Genomic DNA, 16,021 nt, shown 5'->3' on the forward strand with positions numbered 1-16,021 from the left:
GTATGAATGCAGTGACTTTTCTAGGGGACAAGGGGGCACATGCCATCGGCACCACTTTAGGGGCACAAAGGGGGAAAAGAGAAAAGAACATAGCTAGGGGAAACCTGAATATTGCTAGTCAGAAAAAAAGCTACAAAACTAAAAAATTTGGCAGTGATGTGATATTTTTGCACTTGTCACAGGTGCTGTTGTTTTTTTCTTCTGAACTTCTTCTTTCGGACAGGTCCAGAGAGTGCTTTTCATATTATTTTTTTATTTTATTTTATTTTATTTTTTTTTTTGGGGGGGGTCAGGCAATCGCTTTTCTTGCCTCTTTTTTGCCTTTTTTTTGCCTTGTAGAAAATTAATAATGCAAACATTACCTGTTGCTATATCAGATGGCAATCACGTGCTGCAAATTTTCTTTTTTTGATAGCAAATTAAGTCCACCATACCGGTAGAGAATGCCGTTGTTATGAACGCCATACCGGTGACCCTCAGGCTCAGAACAGTGAGTAACTTCGACGTAGAATGTAAGTAAATTTGATATCTATTTTTTGTGTAGCTTGGTATGATTCTGGTTGAGAAAATTTTGATTAAATTCTACCGAATTTCGAAAACCTATAGTACGCGTAGCGGCCTATTGGCATGCCATTGGCAGATTGTGAGGTTACAAGGCCGTACGAATTCCCGATCCTTTCCTTTACCGGTACCGTACGCTGCCAGATACCGTGGTTTAGCTCATGTGTTATTTGAATACACGTTGCATGGAAACGTGATATCGCGTATTCACTTGCGTGCACAAGGAATTGCAAAAATGTAGTATTGCAGTGAATCGTATACCCAGTTGTGTGTCCGGACGATCAATTTTAGAAAGTCATTTGATTTGGAAAAAAAAATAACAATCGAAATTTCATCAATTTTTAGTACAAAATGTTAGGAAAAAAATATTATAGAGAACAAAATAGAAATTAGAAGTTGATTACAACTATTGAATTCATAATCATTTTAGACAGTGTAATCCAAGGCAAAGTCAAAGACAAAGTAAAAAAAGAAGGCTTCAAAAATATTATTAAATAGTGTCCGGACTCCCGACCACTCAATGACTCATCCTCATACTTAATTTAGTGTTGAGGCTTGAAGCTTGTGCTTATGCCCCTCGCCTTTATTACTTGGTTAGTTGGGGATTTTAAGGGTTGTACTTGCGTGGATGTGAATGTGATCTCCAGTGTTTTTCAAGTTGATTAGTTAAAGCTGAAATTATGGTTGTGGCATTCATTTATCATGTTTATGTCGGCGGAATCTGGAACCGCAACTGGATAGGCTATTCCACTGAACACTTCATGAATTCATTATTCACTCGTTTCAAACACAATATTGTCATAAAATTCATCAAACTTCCACCATAAATACACAAACACCTGAAAATATAAAGATGTAAAAATTTTGCCTAAATTTTTCTGTTTTATGATATCACAGGCCTGGATATCAGCTTCCATTTTCCAATCGCACCCTATGAAAATGGTCTACTGGTATTGCCGAATATGTGTTTTCTTTGGGAAACTTTTGAGAAAACAACAAAATCACTGATGAGCTATTTTTACATTATTTTATTATTTAGAGAATATAAAGTCTTTGAAAATGTGGTTTTTTTTTACTTTTTTACCATAATTTTCATCATCTTTCCATTCTTCTTTTTCGGGGTTGATCTGCCTCCTGATCAGATTGAAGATTCAATATTTAAGGGATTGCAAAGTTTTGAGCGTATGAAATTATTTTGGGTGCATACTCTGAGCACATTTGGTAATACAAGGCCGGTCAGTGAGACGATCACTCACTATACAGAACTGTATATGTATAGTATTGTTAGCAAACACTTTTCAAAAATCACTTTATTCATACACAATGTATAATTTTATTTCAATCCCCTCCCCCCCCCCAAAAAAAAAGGGGAAGATTGACCTTGGTTTAGAACTTCAGTCATGCTCAATTTATTTAGATTGATACTACAATACATGTAGGCCTGAGTCAAAGCATTTAACTAATATTTAAATGACCGTTATCACAAATAAATGTTTACAAATTTTGGTAAATGTTTAAAACTTTTTGAAAAAAGTGACCCAAAATACATGTATACCTTAAATACCTTATTCATAATTTTTATTGATTTTGGTGAACCAAGAAATTTTTTATTGAATAACAACTTCGTGATAATTTTTCAAATGTGCGAAAATGATAGTAACGCCATCATAATGTTTATGAAAGAAAAATATGTCTGTTTTTTTTTTATTTATTTTTTTATTCTGTTTAGATTCAAAGACTTCATTAAAATACCCCCCCCCAAAAAAAAAAAAAAAAACCTGATGTAAACCTGTGATGAATCAGGCCAATGGTTAACATAAATATTTGAAAATTTCTAATGTAATTAAGCTGGGGCCGTGGAATAGTTTTGAAAGTCGAGAAAGTGGAGAAAGTACCATACAAAAATCACAATCAGATGGTAATTTGTACATTTTTTTATTAAGAAAAAAAGTGGGAGCTGTGGAATAGTTATGAAAGTTGGGAAAGTAGGGGGGGGGGGAACTGAACATGCAAAAAATCACAATCAGATGCTAATTTGTACATTTTTTAATTAAGAAAAAAAGTGGGAGCTGTGGAATAGTTATAAAAGTTGGGAAAGTAGGGGGGGAACTGAACATGCAAAAAATCACAATCAGATGCTAATTTGTACATTTTTTAATTAAGAAAAAAAGTGGGAGCTGTGGAATAGTTATAAAAGTTGGGAAAGTAGGGGGGGAACTGAACATGCAAAAAATCACAATCAGATGCTAATTTGTACATTTTTTAATCAAGAAAAAAAAATCGTAATCATCTTCTTAAAGACAGACCTGCTGAATTCAATTTTCAGAATTTCGTTATTTTTATTTATCTTCCCTTAAGATATACCTTTTTCCTCAATTAATTTCCCTTTTTATCTTGAATATTGTGGTTATTATTGCAAATGTTAAATTATTATTCATGCATTGTACGCGCTATGGTGCTTTTTGTTTTAGCGCCTCTAAATATCCATTATTTATTCCATTATTATTAGACAACTGATGTTGAAGACTAGTTAACACAATCTTTCAAGAATAGCCCCCCACCCCCCCCCCTGGCTTGTCTTGAAAATTTGTGTTATCGTACCACTCCATTCTCAACGTAATGCTTTGAGGCAATCAAGAGGAGGGGGGGCTATTAACTTGAAGGTTTTTTAGCGCACCACAATGCAACACTTCAAGATGAAATTTTGTGTAAAATTGGTGGGTGTGTTTGCAGTGCACTGCGTGATATGGCCGTGAACTAAATGTATTTGATGTTTCGAATCGGCACTCTCAATAATGATACCAATTCAATGTACACCAGTGGTACTCAGCAATGCTGACACTTTAATATGTATCATTCATTATTCCTTTTCAGGAGTCATTCCATCTAGCATGGACATCACTAGAGGCAGTTTAGATGATATCACCAGGCCAGCTAGAAGCTCTAGATACAGACCTGGTAGCAGGGTATCACTCAGCAGCCCAGTTAATAGGCCCCTCAGTGTCACAAGTAGCTCATTGGAGATATTGCCACCTGATCCTGATATACTGCTGCAAGAAGTGAGTGAATGATAATCATAAAATGATTTTGTAAATTATGGAAAATACAAACTCAAATGTATTCCAAAATATCAGAATTGTGAAGTTTACAAGGTTATTGTCCACATGAACCATATTCCCAAAACAGCCTCCTGCAATAAACTGTAAAGTACATGTCAAATGACTAGAGACTTTTCTTAGTTGTGAAACAATGGCAAGTTCAGGAATGTCTATAAGTTGTATTTAAATGTACTAGAATTCAGAATTCTCAAAATTTATGTATTATCCTAGTTTTTGTATAGCTGATATAGCAGAAAGGAGACATAGGCGCCGCATTTCTGATGGTGTCAGTGACTGTGGCATCGTCAAAATAAATATTTTGTTAAGTTACATGAATGTTAACATAACTTTGGTATACCTCAGCGCGCGACACTGGCACTGGTCCAATGGTCCCAGACCGGTAAAAATTGCTGTCGGGCCAGTAACTTTTCAGAAAAAGCCAGATTTACTGATCCAACATGACCATTTAGATTATATCTAAATGATAAAAATGTATTTTCTTCTCTTTTTTTTTGGGGGGGGGTAACAATAAGCAATAAGACAGCAAAATAAACTTGAAGTCTTTTTTATATTTTTCTTTATTTTTGGGACCACTTAATTTTAGGTTCGGTCCAGTAAAAATGGAAAAACTGGGTATGTACTGGTTCGACATGATCAGGTCGGACCAGTAGAAAATAAAGGTTAGTGTGGAGCCCTGTATACCTGCCCAAAAGTTACCCAGTGTATTTTGGAACCAGATATGAATAACATATGTTGCGTTTGGTGAGCTGAAAGGGGGCTATTATAGTATGTGTAGGGTGTCGAATTTGTGGCGCACATGGGGTGGGGTGATGGTTTTGAACATGTCCAAATCCTTTATGCGTGGATATCTTATCAATCATAAAAGATGTCAATGGATACGCAGGCTTTTTGGTTTTGTTTTGTGTTGAAATTGTGCTTATTTCATGGATTGTATTGTGGTTGATAATGGGCGTTTTTTAGAGAGAGGTAGTGGTTTGAAGCTATATTAGGATGCTGAGGATAAGATCAGGTTTCACTGCTCATGTTAATCATTAATTAAAGAGCAGAGAACGTTTGGCTGGGAAAAGGACAGTTGTTGATCAAAAAATTTGGGTGGTGAGAGGATGCATTGCCCATACAGGGAATACATCCTCTCACCTTGTGTTTTTTTAGATTGGAAGTGAATATTGGGGTAGTTAGTGTACTCACTTTAGTGGAGATGTTTATGTGTGGATGTGTCCGAAGTCCTACCCTGCCTGCTAAGTGCTAAGTTAGTGGTGGGAGCATGGGCGAGGATCGGCCGAGGCAGGTGCGCACGCCTGCCCAATCGCCTAGCCCTAGCTTAAACAAATTCCAATCTTATCAACTAGAAACTTTCACTACAGGATCATTTTTGACCGCTTTTTCTGGTAGTGATATCAGATTTTGACGATATTAAGTACTTTCTGAGATATACGATCGTCCACGAAATATGGTCACGCGCGAAGTAAGGTCACACGAGTGTTCATTGAAAATAAAGAATAATAAATTAGTTGCTATTGATACCCATTCTTTTGTACGCACAGATATCGCCCGACGATCAAACTTAAACCGGCTTTACGAGTTTTCTTGGACAATCATGTTGTGCATCTTTGAAAGGAAGTGGCTCCCCTGAACGTATTATGGTACAGGGGTAAAAAAACGTCATCAATCATGTGACATATAATGAAAATCAGTTTCAACTTTTTTAATTTAAAGTCAGTGATATGTAAGTTAAACCATTAAATGTTGTATCCATGTTTTTCTCCCAAAAAATGAAAAATGCCAACATAAAAAACGAGCGTTATTTAGTGACGACAAAGATTCTGCTAACGAAAGTTAATGAAATGTTCCAAAAAAGCTTAAGATGTGAAGAGCGCCGCACACGGCATTCCAGGAACAGGGCGTCAAGTGCAGAAATACCCCAAATCATTAGCAGTAGCTTTTAACATGCAAAATTGATTATAACCAAAGGGTAAATATGAAACAGGAAAGGTTTGATCAGTGTTACAAAGTTGCTGCTATATTGCATAGTGCAATACAAGCAAGACTGCCAAGGTCATTTGACTTGTTTAATGTCAAACTTATTTTCTTTTTCAATTTGAAAAGAGAGATACATACATGTATCTTATTTGTGTCAAATCATAATTGTATCTTCCTTCTTTTTCAAAGGACGATGATCTGGCTGTGGTTGAGTTTCTGGAGTCAGAAGAAGAAGAGGTAGAAGATATAAAAAAAGAAGAAGGTATCAGTGAAATTGGTAGAAGTAATCGAGTGTTCAATGCTCACAGGGTACAGGATAGACTACACAACCTAGACCTTCTCCTAGCCAAAGATGATGAAAGCATGGGTGGTAGCAGTCCCGACACCGATGGTCCAAGCAACTTAAGAGAGCTTACCTATGATGCTCATCTCAACAACACTGATGAGGGGAGGTATGGGAGAAGTTCATCTAGGACTTCATCTAGGGGACAAGGAAGCAAGAACCAGGATGGGAGGCAAGAGGTGGAGGAAGAGGAAGATCCGGACGCAGACTTGGCAGCCATCACTGATCCTGAGCTAAGAAAGGCCATCAAGAAGATGCGCAAGCTGGATCGTATCTTGAACACGAGAGTGACGAGGGAGAAGGAGGTGAAACGCCAGAGGAAGTTACTCCATCATCAGCTGGAGGAAGAGCTAGATGCCATCAAGGAAGAGGGTGGTGGGAAGTCAAAAGAGGCTTCAGAGAACACGACTAGGTTCCTAGCGTTGGTACCTCCTGTCAGCCATGATGAAGGTTTGCCAACTCTATATCTTTTTCTTGTGTGTGTGTATGTGTTTGTTTCCTAAAATTGAGTACTTGAAATCATGCTTCTTTTGATATCTCCACTCATGTTTGTGTGTTTTAGTGGACAATTTATGGACTCTTCAGGAAATGTGATTTTTACATATTGATGAATATCTATTTTCGTTTTGATTTTTAGGAGTAAACATGGAAGACATTCCTTCGACTCCTGTGTTTGCAACACAGCCTCCAGAGGGCAGCAGCCCGTCTCATAAAACTTCATCATCAAGTGAACATTCTAGTCCTGGTAAGTTTAACTTTCTAGGGTATGGATCTATGATGGGACAAAGCTCAGCGGTATTTTCTGTTTTCTACAGTTCCCATAGGAACTAGGCAGCGCAGCTTTCTGATATATTAATACCAAGCCTGGTATAGCCAATAACTTAGGAAACCTTTTACATCTAAGTTGATCAGTCAGAGATTACAGAAAATTATTCTTGGGCCTGTTTTATAATAGCCGAGTGGGGATTCGAACTCACCACCTCACAATCAAGAGTCCATTGCTCTCACCACTAGACCACATTGTTATCCTGACACATGTATGGGTACAAACTGAGGGGCTAATGTACCTCAGTTTTTAATAGCAATTATTATCGAATATTGCTTAGAAGTGAATACCGTCTTTAAATCAAGTTTTGTTGATGAATTTCAGCAAGGTCCATAGGTCAGAGCAGGAGATCTTCGAAGATGTCACCCAGGGATCATCTCAGAAAACCTAGACCACCTGGAGCAGGCAACCAGAGGAGGAAAGAAGATGAACCAGATTTCATTCACAGGAATATTCAGGTGAGGATAGCAGTCGCCTCCCTTCAGCAATCAGTCTATTCACATTGTGCTGCACTCGACCTGGGTGAGGTGAAAGGCATATATGGTAGGATTGATTCCTTGAAGACACCACTGAGTAGTGCTGATAGAGCAGCATCACAAGCTAAAGCTGGTGTGGGGCTTTGTATCTTCTAGCAAAGAGGGCTATGTAAATCCAATCATTATGATTTTTATTATTATTCAAGGAGATTTTTAAAAAGAAATACATGTATTCACATGGATATTGTTCTCTAAATTTGTTTACTTGAATTAAATAATAGGTCATACACTCTACAGTATTATGTATCCTGCTAGCTCTCTCAAGGATCGAGGGGGGAGGGGTCTTTAACTGTCAGTCCATTTTAACATTTACAAATTTAAAAGAGGTTACATTCCAAATCATCGTAACATGCCTGTGATACCTTTACTCTGCTTTCAGTTGGCTTCAGATGCTGGTAATCTGATTGCAATGACAGATGATGAAAAGAAAAGACTTGAAGATTTGCTCTCAGAAGTTGAGGTGCTTGCAGGAGAACCAGACGAGGTGAGATTTGTCTGAAAGAACATTGTTTCCCATTATATTTCTTGATTATTCTGGCATAAAATTCAGGTGGAGAACCTTCTGTTCGGGTGAGGTAATGATAAATTATGTCATCTCCCCACTTTATTTCAATGGCATCATCCACTCTTTTCTCAAGGGATATTTTGTGGGTGCTTAATTGTATGTGTGTGTGTGTGTGTGTGTGTTTGTGTTTTTAATGGATATTTATCAATCAGATATGGAGTCTTTGTATTGACCTTTGTCATCACTATCTGAAAAACATGACTCAGAGTCAAAACCTGTTCTCAGTTAATAACATACACATAGATGGATTACCTGCACACACTGCAATGCTTAGTTATCCATATCTGCCATATGATAATAAAAGAGTGATGATGACCAGAGTATGTTTTAAGGTTGTAGTGATTTTCACCGACTAATTTGCTCTCAGCCAGTCAGATGGAAGGTTTTCCAGTAGCTTAGAATGTCTGTCATGGATAATCACAGAGTAAGCTTGTCATGAATCGCTCCCCTGATGATAGATACGTGGGAAAACACATTAGTTTATGACATATATTCTTTCCTTTCCTTTCTAGGCTTTGGAGACCCAAGTATTTTTTGTGAAACCCCTCTTAGCCCTGCTGCTCTTGATCAGCCTATTATTATTATTTGTTTGGCGTCACTTGTGCCTGAGAGGCGAAAAGCGAACTGTATCACTAGGACCCACACGTCTCTCCTCATATAATTGATTGGGGGAGTGCAGGTGGACCACTTCATTGGGGTTACCCCCTACTAGACTGTGGGATGGTAGCTAAAATTGTGACTTTCCGTGGGGCAGCAAATGCAACCACGGTTCTTGGACATGATAATATGTAAAATATTATGTGTGAATACATGCAACATGTTGCCATCGCTGAATTCTGCTCCTGAACTCAAAATTAAAATAAGATGCAAAATCGTACCATTGATTCGACTGGAAATTCTGCCATTCACCCCGTGTGTTAAGGACTTCCGGGAACGCCCCCAAGCATGTACAATGCACGTAGCCTCGTTCGTATTTATTTATTTTTTATTTGCTGTATAATATAGAATCTATGATGGCAGATAAGATGTTGTTGTCTTCATCGTGTTTTGACAGCGAAAATGACGTTTTACCACCAGCAAATATATGCTACATGCATGTCTTACCCAAGGAGAGAGGGCCAGTAAATTTCTTTCAAGTAAAGAGCTAGAACAAATTTAAGCCTTTGCTGCATTCGTTTGTGTAGACTACCTGGGACTTCGGAATAAAAATAGATATTCGTGCAGCAGAGAAGTTTGCTATAGACTTGCAGCAAGATCCGAATGGATCAAACTAAAGTTATAGATGTAACGCGTTACATCTTGCCCAGGGCCAGGTCAAACATCGGTCGTATCACCAGCATTCAGCAATCAAGCGATCGAAGGTGAAAAAGATGCAGAGGATGATTTTGAAGATGGTGATCTTTGTCCATGCCAAATTTTTTTTTTTACTTTGTGCTCCTGCATTTCACTCTCTGCAAAAGTGAAGCAGTGCAAAAATTGATGATTTTTGTATAGGTCTAGATCTAGATTTCTTAATTGAGTCGATGAATAATGTGACTCATGACTTCATCTTCTATTCATACGCCTTGTAAATGTGGTGGTTTCTATTTTCATAACTCAAGAATGACAGATGAACTGATTTGATAATATATATAATTTTAGATGTTCCTATTATGAGCTTTGAAATGCTAGTCTCAGGAAACAATATTTACGAATCTATCTTCATTACGAGAATCCTGCGTTTAAAAAATACCCCACCAGCTTATAACACAGGAACTCCATTGCCTTGCGTGTTGTGTCAATGGGAGCTCAGGTGGGGTATTTGAAACCCCAATTTCAGATTTTGGGAGAGCTTCATTTCTCTCGTTTAAACTGGGGTGGGGTTCATCTGACTGCTGATAATGTCTTGCGTGTTAGTCAATGGGATCTCAAGTGGGGTATTGACACCCCACTTTCAGTTATTGGGAAAGTTTCATTTCTCTCGTTTAAACTGGGGTGGGGTCGATTTAGTGACTGCAGCTGCTGATAAGAGCTGATAAAACACTGTGCATGCCACCACATCAGGCTGATGAACGGCATGGAGTGGGATTGCAGCTGTCCTTGTTACGTAATAGTATAAACAAACTCTTCAGAGCTTCCTGGCTGACAGTAATCTTGAAAGAATATATTTGTATTCTATTTGTTTTAGGACATTAGCATGTCTAAAAAAGATTCAAAATTTAGATGGAGATCGAACTGAAATTTTCAACGATGCAAAATGACCCACAATTGCCGAAATAACAATAAGTTTTAAAAAAAATCACCCCCAGTTAACTCCCTCTCTCACCCTCTCTTGCTCTCTCTCTCCCTCTCTGCCAGGCCTTATGAAGGTCACTTCTCCTTGGGGGAAGGTGGATTAGCTGGGAGAGTGCGTGGTTGTTTACTTAAGGATAACCATTCCTTGTTGATATTGGGATGGGGGGGGGGCGAGTGAAAGTAGCTTGGAATTTGAAATTGGGGTGTCAGAGGAGATCCATTTTTAAACACAAAGTTTCGTAATGTTTATGCTCTATTTCAAAAATTATAAAAGTATAGAATAGATCTTACTCAGTTAAGAAATCTATATCTAGACCTATACAAAAATCATCAAAGTTTGCACTGCTTCACTTTTGCAGAGAATGAATCGCAAGAGCACAAAGTGAAAAATTTTGGCATGGACAAAGATCGCTGTCACAAAGATCATCATCTTCAAAATAATCCTCTGTATCTTTTTCACCTTCAATCGCTTGATTGCTGGTGATACGAACAATGTTTGAACTGGCTCTGGGCAAGATGTAAAGTTAATTTGATCCATTCAGATCTTGCTGGTCGGGCCTGGCCGGGCTGCAAGTCAATCACAAACTTCTCTGGCTGATCAGTCTCTGCTGCACGAATAGCTATTTTTTATTCCGAAGTCCCAGGTAGTCTACACCAACGAATGCAGCAAAGGCTTAAATTTTTTCTAGCTCTTTACTTGAAAGAAATTTTCTGGCCCTCTCTCTTTGGGTAAGACGTCCTTGTAGCATATATTTGCTGGTGGTAAAATGTCATTTTCGCTGTCAAAACATGACGAAGACAACGACATCTTATCTGCCATCGTAGATTCTATATTATACAGCGAATAAAAAATTAATAAACGCGAACGAGGCTACATGCATTGTACACTCTTGCGCGCGTTCCCGGAAGTCCTTAACACACGGGGTGAATGGCGGAATTTCCAGTCAAATCAATGGTATGATTTCGCATATTATTATTTTGATTTTGAGTTCAGGAGCAGAATTCAGCGATGGCAACATGTTGCATGTATTCACACATAATATTTTACATATTATCATGTCCAAGAACCGTGGTTGCATTTGGTGCCCCACGGAAATGAAAAACTAGAGACATTTTCCTTGCCCATCCCATAGTCTATACTCTTACACGAATAGCGCAGTGGGTTCTTAACATGTAAAGGTGATGACTTTCCTCTACACGGTGACCCCATATAATGTCCTGTCCGAGGGACGGAGTGTTTACCACTATGACACATCCTGCATCTATGGAACAAGGGAGGAACACATAACACAGGCTTCAGCCATTCTCCTGCGATGGACACAACCCCACAACCTTTAGTTCGACAGGCAGAAGGATTACCGACTGAGTTAACTCGCTCCCTCAACTCATAACATTATTTTCATATTTTTTTATCATCAGGGTTCTTCTGGGACCAATCTTCAGTTGAATCCCATCAGTGGATCAGGTTACATACCCGATGCAGACAGCCAGATGCTTCTAAAAGATATTGACGAGAAACTCAAGAACCTACTCCCATCTGATGATTTTATGGATATCTGTAGTACCCCCTCTATGGTATGTACTTTGTCAGTTATCTTCAGCTGTAATATGATACATGTTTTGATTATAATTTCTATTCCTCTTCTTTCCTTGTTTTTCTTTATTTTTGTATTCATCTTTTCTTTTTTATCATCGCTGTCACCTTTTTATTCTTACCTGCATTACATTTAATTTGGGATATATGTGTGTTTAGGGTCATAAATAATACTTCATATCTTTTCATTTGTTTGCTTTATCTTTGATGCATTTTGTGTTCTTTCTGTGATTTGAATTCTGACCAGAGTCTTTTCATCTATACCACTTAGTGAAAATTATCTAAATAGAATATGGAAATTAGAGAAATGCAACAACTCTATTCTAGGAAAATACATTTCTATATATTATACTTACAAAATGTTGATAGATTTATAAACTTTTCTCTATATTTATTTACCTGTTTAGTTTGGATGATAATAGATGTCCTATATCATTAGGCATCTCAGGGTTTGAGGGTCTAATCTCATATCAAGACCTATTAGAAAATTACTAACACTGGAAAAATGAGAATAAATACATGTATACAAGAGTAAATAGATCTATATGACTTTGACCTTGTTTCTAATTACATGACATTATTGAACAATGGAACAGATTAATCTTCAATAAGTATGTAACTGTAACATTTTTGCAGCTTGGAGACAGACGAGAGTCATTCAATACTGTAGCATTTGACCTTGGTGAACGTATCCTCAAGGACACCAAGGTAGAACAGAGTCAGCAGCAGAGACTCAAAAACATTGAGCAGGAACTTACCAGTCTTCAAAATCAAGTGGAAAATGAGGTAAAAGAGACACTGTATTCTAGCATATCTTGTCTATTGCATGACATCTCAAACAATTGAGAATAATGAGCATTGTATGTTGTCCAAGTACCGGTACTCTATGAGAATAAGAAAGGGAAAAAAATGTTACCTCTGTTACATGGACATTACATCTATATCATTAGCGATAGACTCTCAGATCTGAAATTGCAATTTATAGTGATATTTGAGAATAGGACCTAAGGGGATGCCATTTGTTTGCTGAAGTGATCATTGTCAGTTCAGATACTTGTGGAGTTTAGATGAGACGTGTGACATGATTTTGTAGTTCGGATATGTCACTAATTCGCCCCAGCCAATATAATGACCCAGAAATTTATTTCTCTTCCCTTTCCTGTTGTAGATATCATCACCATCATTATCAAAGGCTCAGCTGAACTCCCTCCTGCAACGCTGCTCTGATGCCAGCGATAGAACCATGACAGAAATCACGTCACCCCGTCTCAAACAGACCCCGTCAGCCTTACAGTCCAGCCAGTCCTCTCCCAGACTAAACAGTCAGCAATCATCACCCAGACTGCATGGGCAGGATGGTAGTCAGGTGTCACTGGATGCACCCCCTGCTGCGAAGCTCTCTGATGGTGCCTTACAGCAGCTTCTCTCAGAGGCCAAAGCCAGTCTGGGGCTGCTGGCCCTAGAGAATGCTGATAGCAGTCGGGCCAGTAGCAGGACCACAAACACCTTGATGACAGGGAGGGACTCCGAATCACAACTTGAATTCTCGTTAGGTGACTCACCGAGATCTGAAATGAGTATGAGTAAGTTTGCCCATTATCTTTTATTGATTTAAGTAAGTTAGATGAAGTGATAGGACATTCCCAAAGTTTTCTTCATTTAGCCATGTTTCTGAAGAAAAAATGAGGAGAGATTTAGCATACACATTGAATTTGTAACACTGACAAAGTAAGATGATATCTAAATAGTCCAAAACCAAATGTATGGATATGGGATGAAATATTTTTTAAAGGAGGAAAATCACATGAAAAAGAGATTTTGTAAAGTCACCTCTAATTGCACTTTGTATTGAAATAGCACAAAAATATTTCTGGAGAACGTTTTCCATGGCACTGCCTGTATGTGAAACATCATATCATAGATGTATGTCCATGACCAATTGCGAGATAAAAAGATAGAGAAATATAGATTCTTTGTTACATATAAATAGTTTTAAAACATTACTCGATGTAAAGGTTGTGACACTGGATGCAAAATGCAGAAATTCAGAGTAAGTAGGTTAAATGAAAATAGTAAGAACAAGGACTCCGTACATCTCCCTTCCCTGAGCGGTGATTATATAGTCTGTACCAGTATGTTTGTATAGCTATGTGTCTTCAGAGAGTCTGTGTATGCAGAGAGGTGGAGAGACTTTCACTTTATTGTGGAAAGTGGTCTGTTTTTATGTCTGCTGGGGACTTGATTCGAAGCTGCCGACATGCTGGATCCTGAATTTGATAATTTTTTTTATTGTATGCACACAAACTTTCTTTAAAATATTGTTTTAAAGACAAAAAAGGTTGCACAAAGTCCTCTGTGATGTGGTAGGTGATTCTGGCACAAGATTGTATAGTACTGCTTTTTAAACCAGTTCAGACTGGATTCTGTAATCATTGCCTGCTGCTAAATTCACACTCAAAGCCAATGGAAAAACTTGGAAGGAAAAAAAATCATAATCACTGATCAGATAGCACAAGTTTTTGACAATCACAGCACTTGAAAAACAGCTGGTATAGATAATGATGTATCGTATTTTACAGATACATCAAGAACTCTCGTCTCTCATGACGTTATCCAACAACTTCTGAAGAACCCACGTGCCACCTTGTTGCAATCCAGCCGCCAGCAGTACACAGAGAACTATGAAGATAATAACCAGGATATGGAACTTGATGATGATGAACTTAATGCTTCATTGGAAATATAAAAGTCAACATAAGACCTATCTGGTCAAGTGGGAAACGAAATGGAGAGGTTATTTAAAAAAGACTTATTCTTGTTACTGAAGATTGAATGCTGACAATACAAATGGTTGGAGTAATGGTTAATCTTGTGTACAAACTATCCTCACAAATCTACAGAATAATTGGATGATACTCAGATAGCACATACTAAGTAAAGCTTGATGTAACTTGGCAGTAGGTACACACTTTTATAAAGTGACTGTCACCATCTTATTTACCCTGTGTAGGACTTTGCCTTAACTTTCTCAGCAATGATGTATTCTCATGAAGCCCACACCACAAAAATGGATTCTCCAAATTGGATCATATTATATTGGCCCATTTAGAGAATTTGAAGTGTAGTCAATTTTGACCACTGGCTCTTATGATTCCTCTTAAATATTTGTAGAAATTATTAATTTGTCATCTGTTTATGATTGGATGGTCATCTATTTGACAGGCAGCCAAGTAAAAAAAGTGTATCTGAATCAGCAATTTTTTAAAATATGTTTGTTGACAATTAATTGCCCAATTTTAGAGCCAATACAACATGGTCCTGGATTTGTATTTTTGTTCATAAAGTTCCATTTGGGAAAATGTTCATAGTATTCCCCTCTATTTTGATGCAATCTTCTCAATTATTTGACAGGAGCTTAGATTTATTGAAGGCCTTCTAAGGCCATAAGCAGTGATGCCCATTTGATTAGCCTCAATACCCCCTTCTCATTTACCTTGGAGATTTGTTGTGCCTTTTTAAATTATTTTAATTTGCTGCTGTAATACTGAAATGTGCCCTTTAGAAAAGTGACCTTTATTTTACCCTATTGAAAAATATTGAAAAGAAAGGCCTGATAAGACACAGTTACCATCCAAGACTGTCTATTAGTAGCTGTTTGCAAGGCTTACTCAAGAAGCAAGTGCTATATATCAAATGTCTAATTGATATCTATGTTGATATCTTTTTTGTATCCCCCCCCTCAGCAAATGAACAGAAAAAGTGTGAGATATACAGAGAGAAAATACTAATTGTCAGTATTCTCTATTAAAACAGATATTAGGCGTTTGATATATTCCTGGGCCAATATAAGCTATGCCAAGTCTTTTGATGTGATTATGATTTATTTTATCCAAAAGTAATTTTGAAATTTGATAATACAAATTTATTGTTCTTAGTTTTGGAAAAAATATGTGTGCAAAAGTATTCAATTCATTTTATTATTATGTTCAGCCATTAGAGCTAGTGGTAAATTGTAAAATATGTATAAAGTTTAATGTACATGTACAGTATAGAATATATCTATGCATTCGACACCTTGATATTTGGAATCTTTGTGTAATTATAAAATCAGATATTATTTGTGTTGATGTTATACAACATGATTGTAAAGTGCAAGCACTACAGAAATCAAACCATGTCAATACCTTTTTTTATGTGTAAAAATCACACCGAGATAAAATGTG

At 37.4% G+C, this 16,021-nt stretch overlaps 1 protein-coding gene across 1 annotated transcript; it reads left to right on the forward strand.

Annotated features, from left to right (window-relative positions):
* Positions 1-427: 427 nt before the first annotated feature.
* Positions 428-15,970, forward strand: LOC129264595 (fibrous sheath-interacting protein 1-like). The gene is made up of 10 exons (XM_054902497.2): positions 428-512; positions 3,436-3,620; positions 5,850-6,453; positions 6,641-6,748; positions 7,154-7,287; positions 7,745-7,849; positions 11,624-11,779; positions 12,435-12,584; positions 12,967-13,381; positions 14,378-15,970. The coding sequence occupies exons 2-10, from the start codon at positions 3,453-3,455 to the stop codon at positions 14,542-14,544; spliced, it is 2,007 nt and encodes a 668-aa protein (XP_054758472.2). The 5' UTR covers positions 428-512; positions 3,436-3,452; the 3' UTR covers positions 14,545-15,970.
* The last annotated feature ends 51 nt before the right edge of the window (positions 15,971-16,021 follow it).

Source organism: Lytechinus pictus, chromosome 7 (genome assembly GCF_037042905.1).
Source record: "Lytechinus pictus isolate F3 Inbred chromosome 7, Lp3.0, whole genome shotgun sequence".
NCBI lineage: Eukaryota > Metazoa > Echinodermata > Echinoidea > Temnopleuroida > Toxopneustidae > Lytechinus > Lytechinus pictus.

Coding starts and splice junctions, on each gene's coding strand:
- LOC129264595 (XM_054902497.2), top strand. CDS start 3,453: ATGGACATCACTAGAGGCAGTTTAGATGATATCACCAGGCCAGCTAGA. Junction 6,749..7,153: donor AAGTGAACATTCTAGTCCTG/GTAAGTTTAACT, acceptor GATGAATTTCAG/CAAGGTCCATAGGTCAGAGC. Junction 13,382..14,377: donor GAGATCTGAAATGAGTATGA/GTAAGTTTGCCC, acceptor CGTATTTTACAG/ATACATCAAGAACTCTCGTC.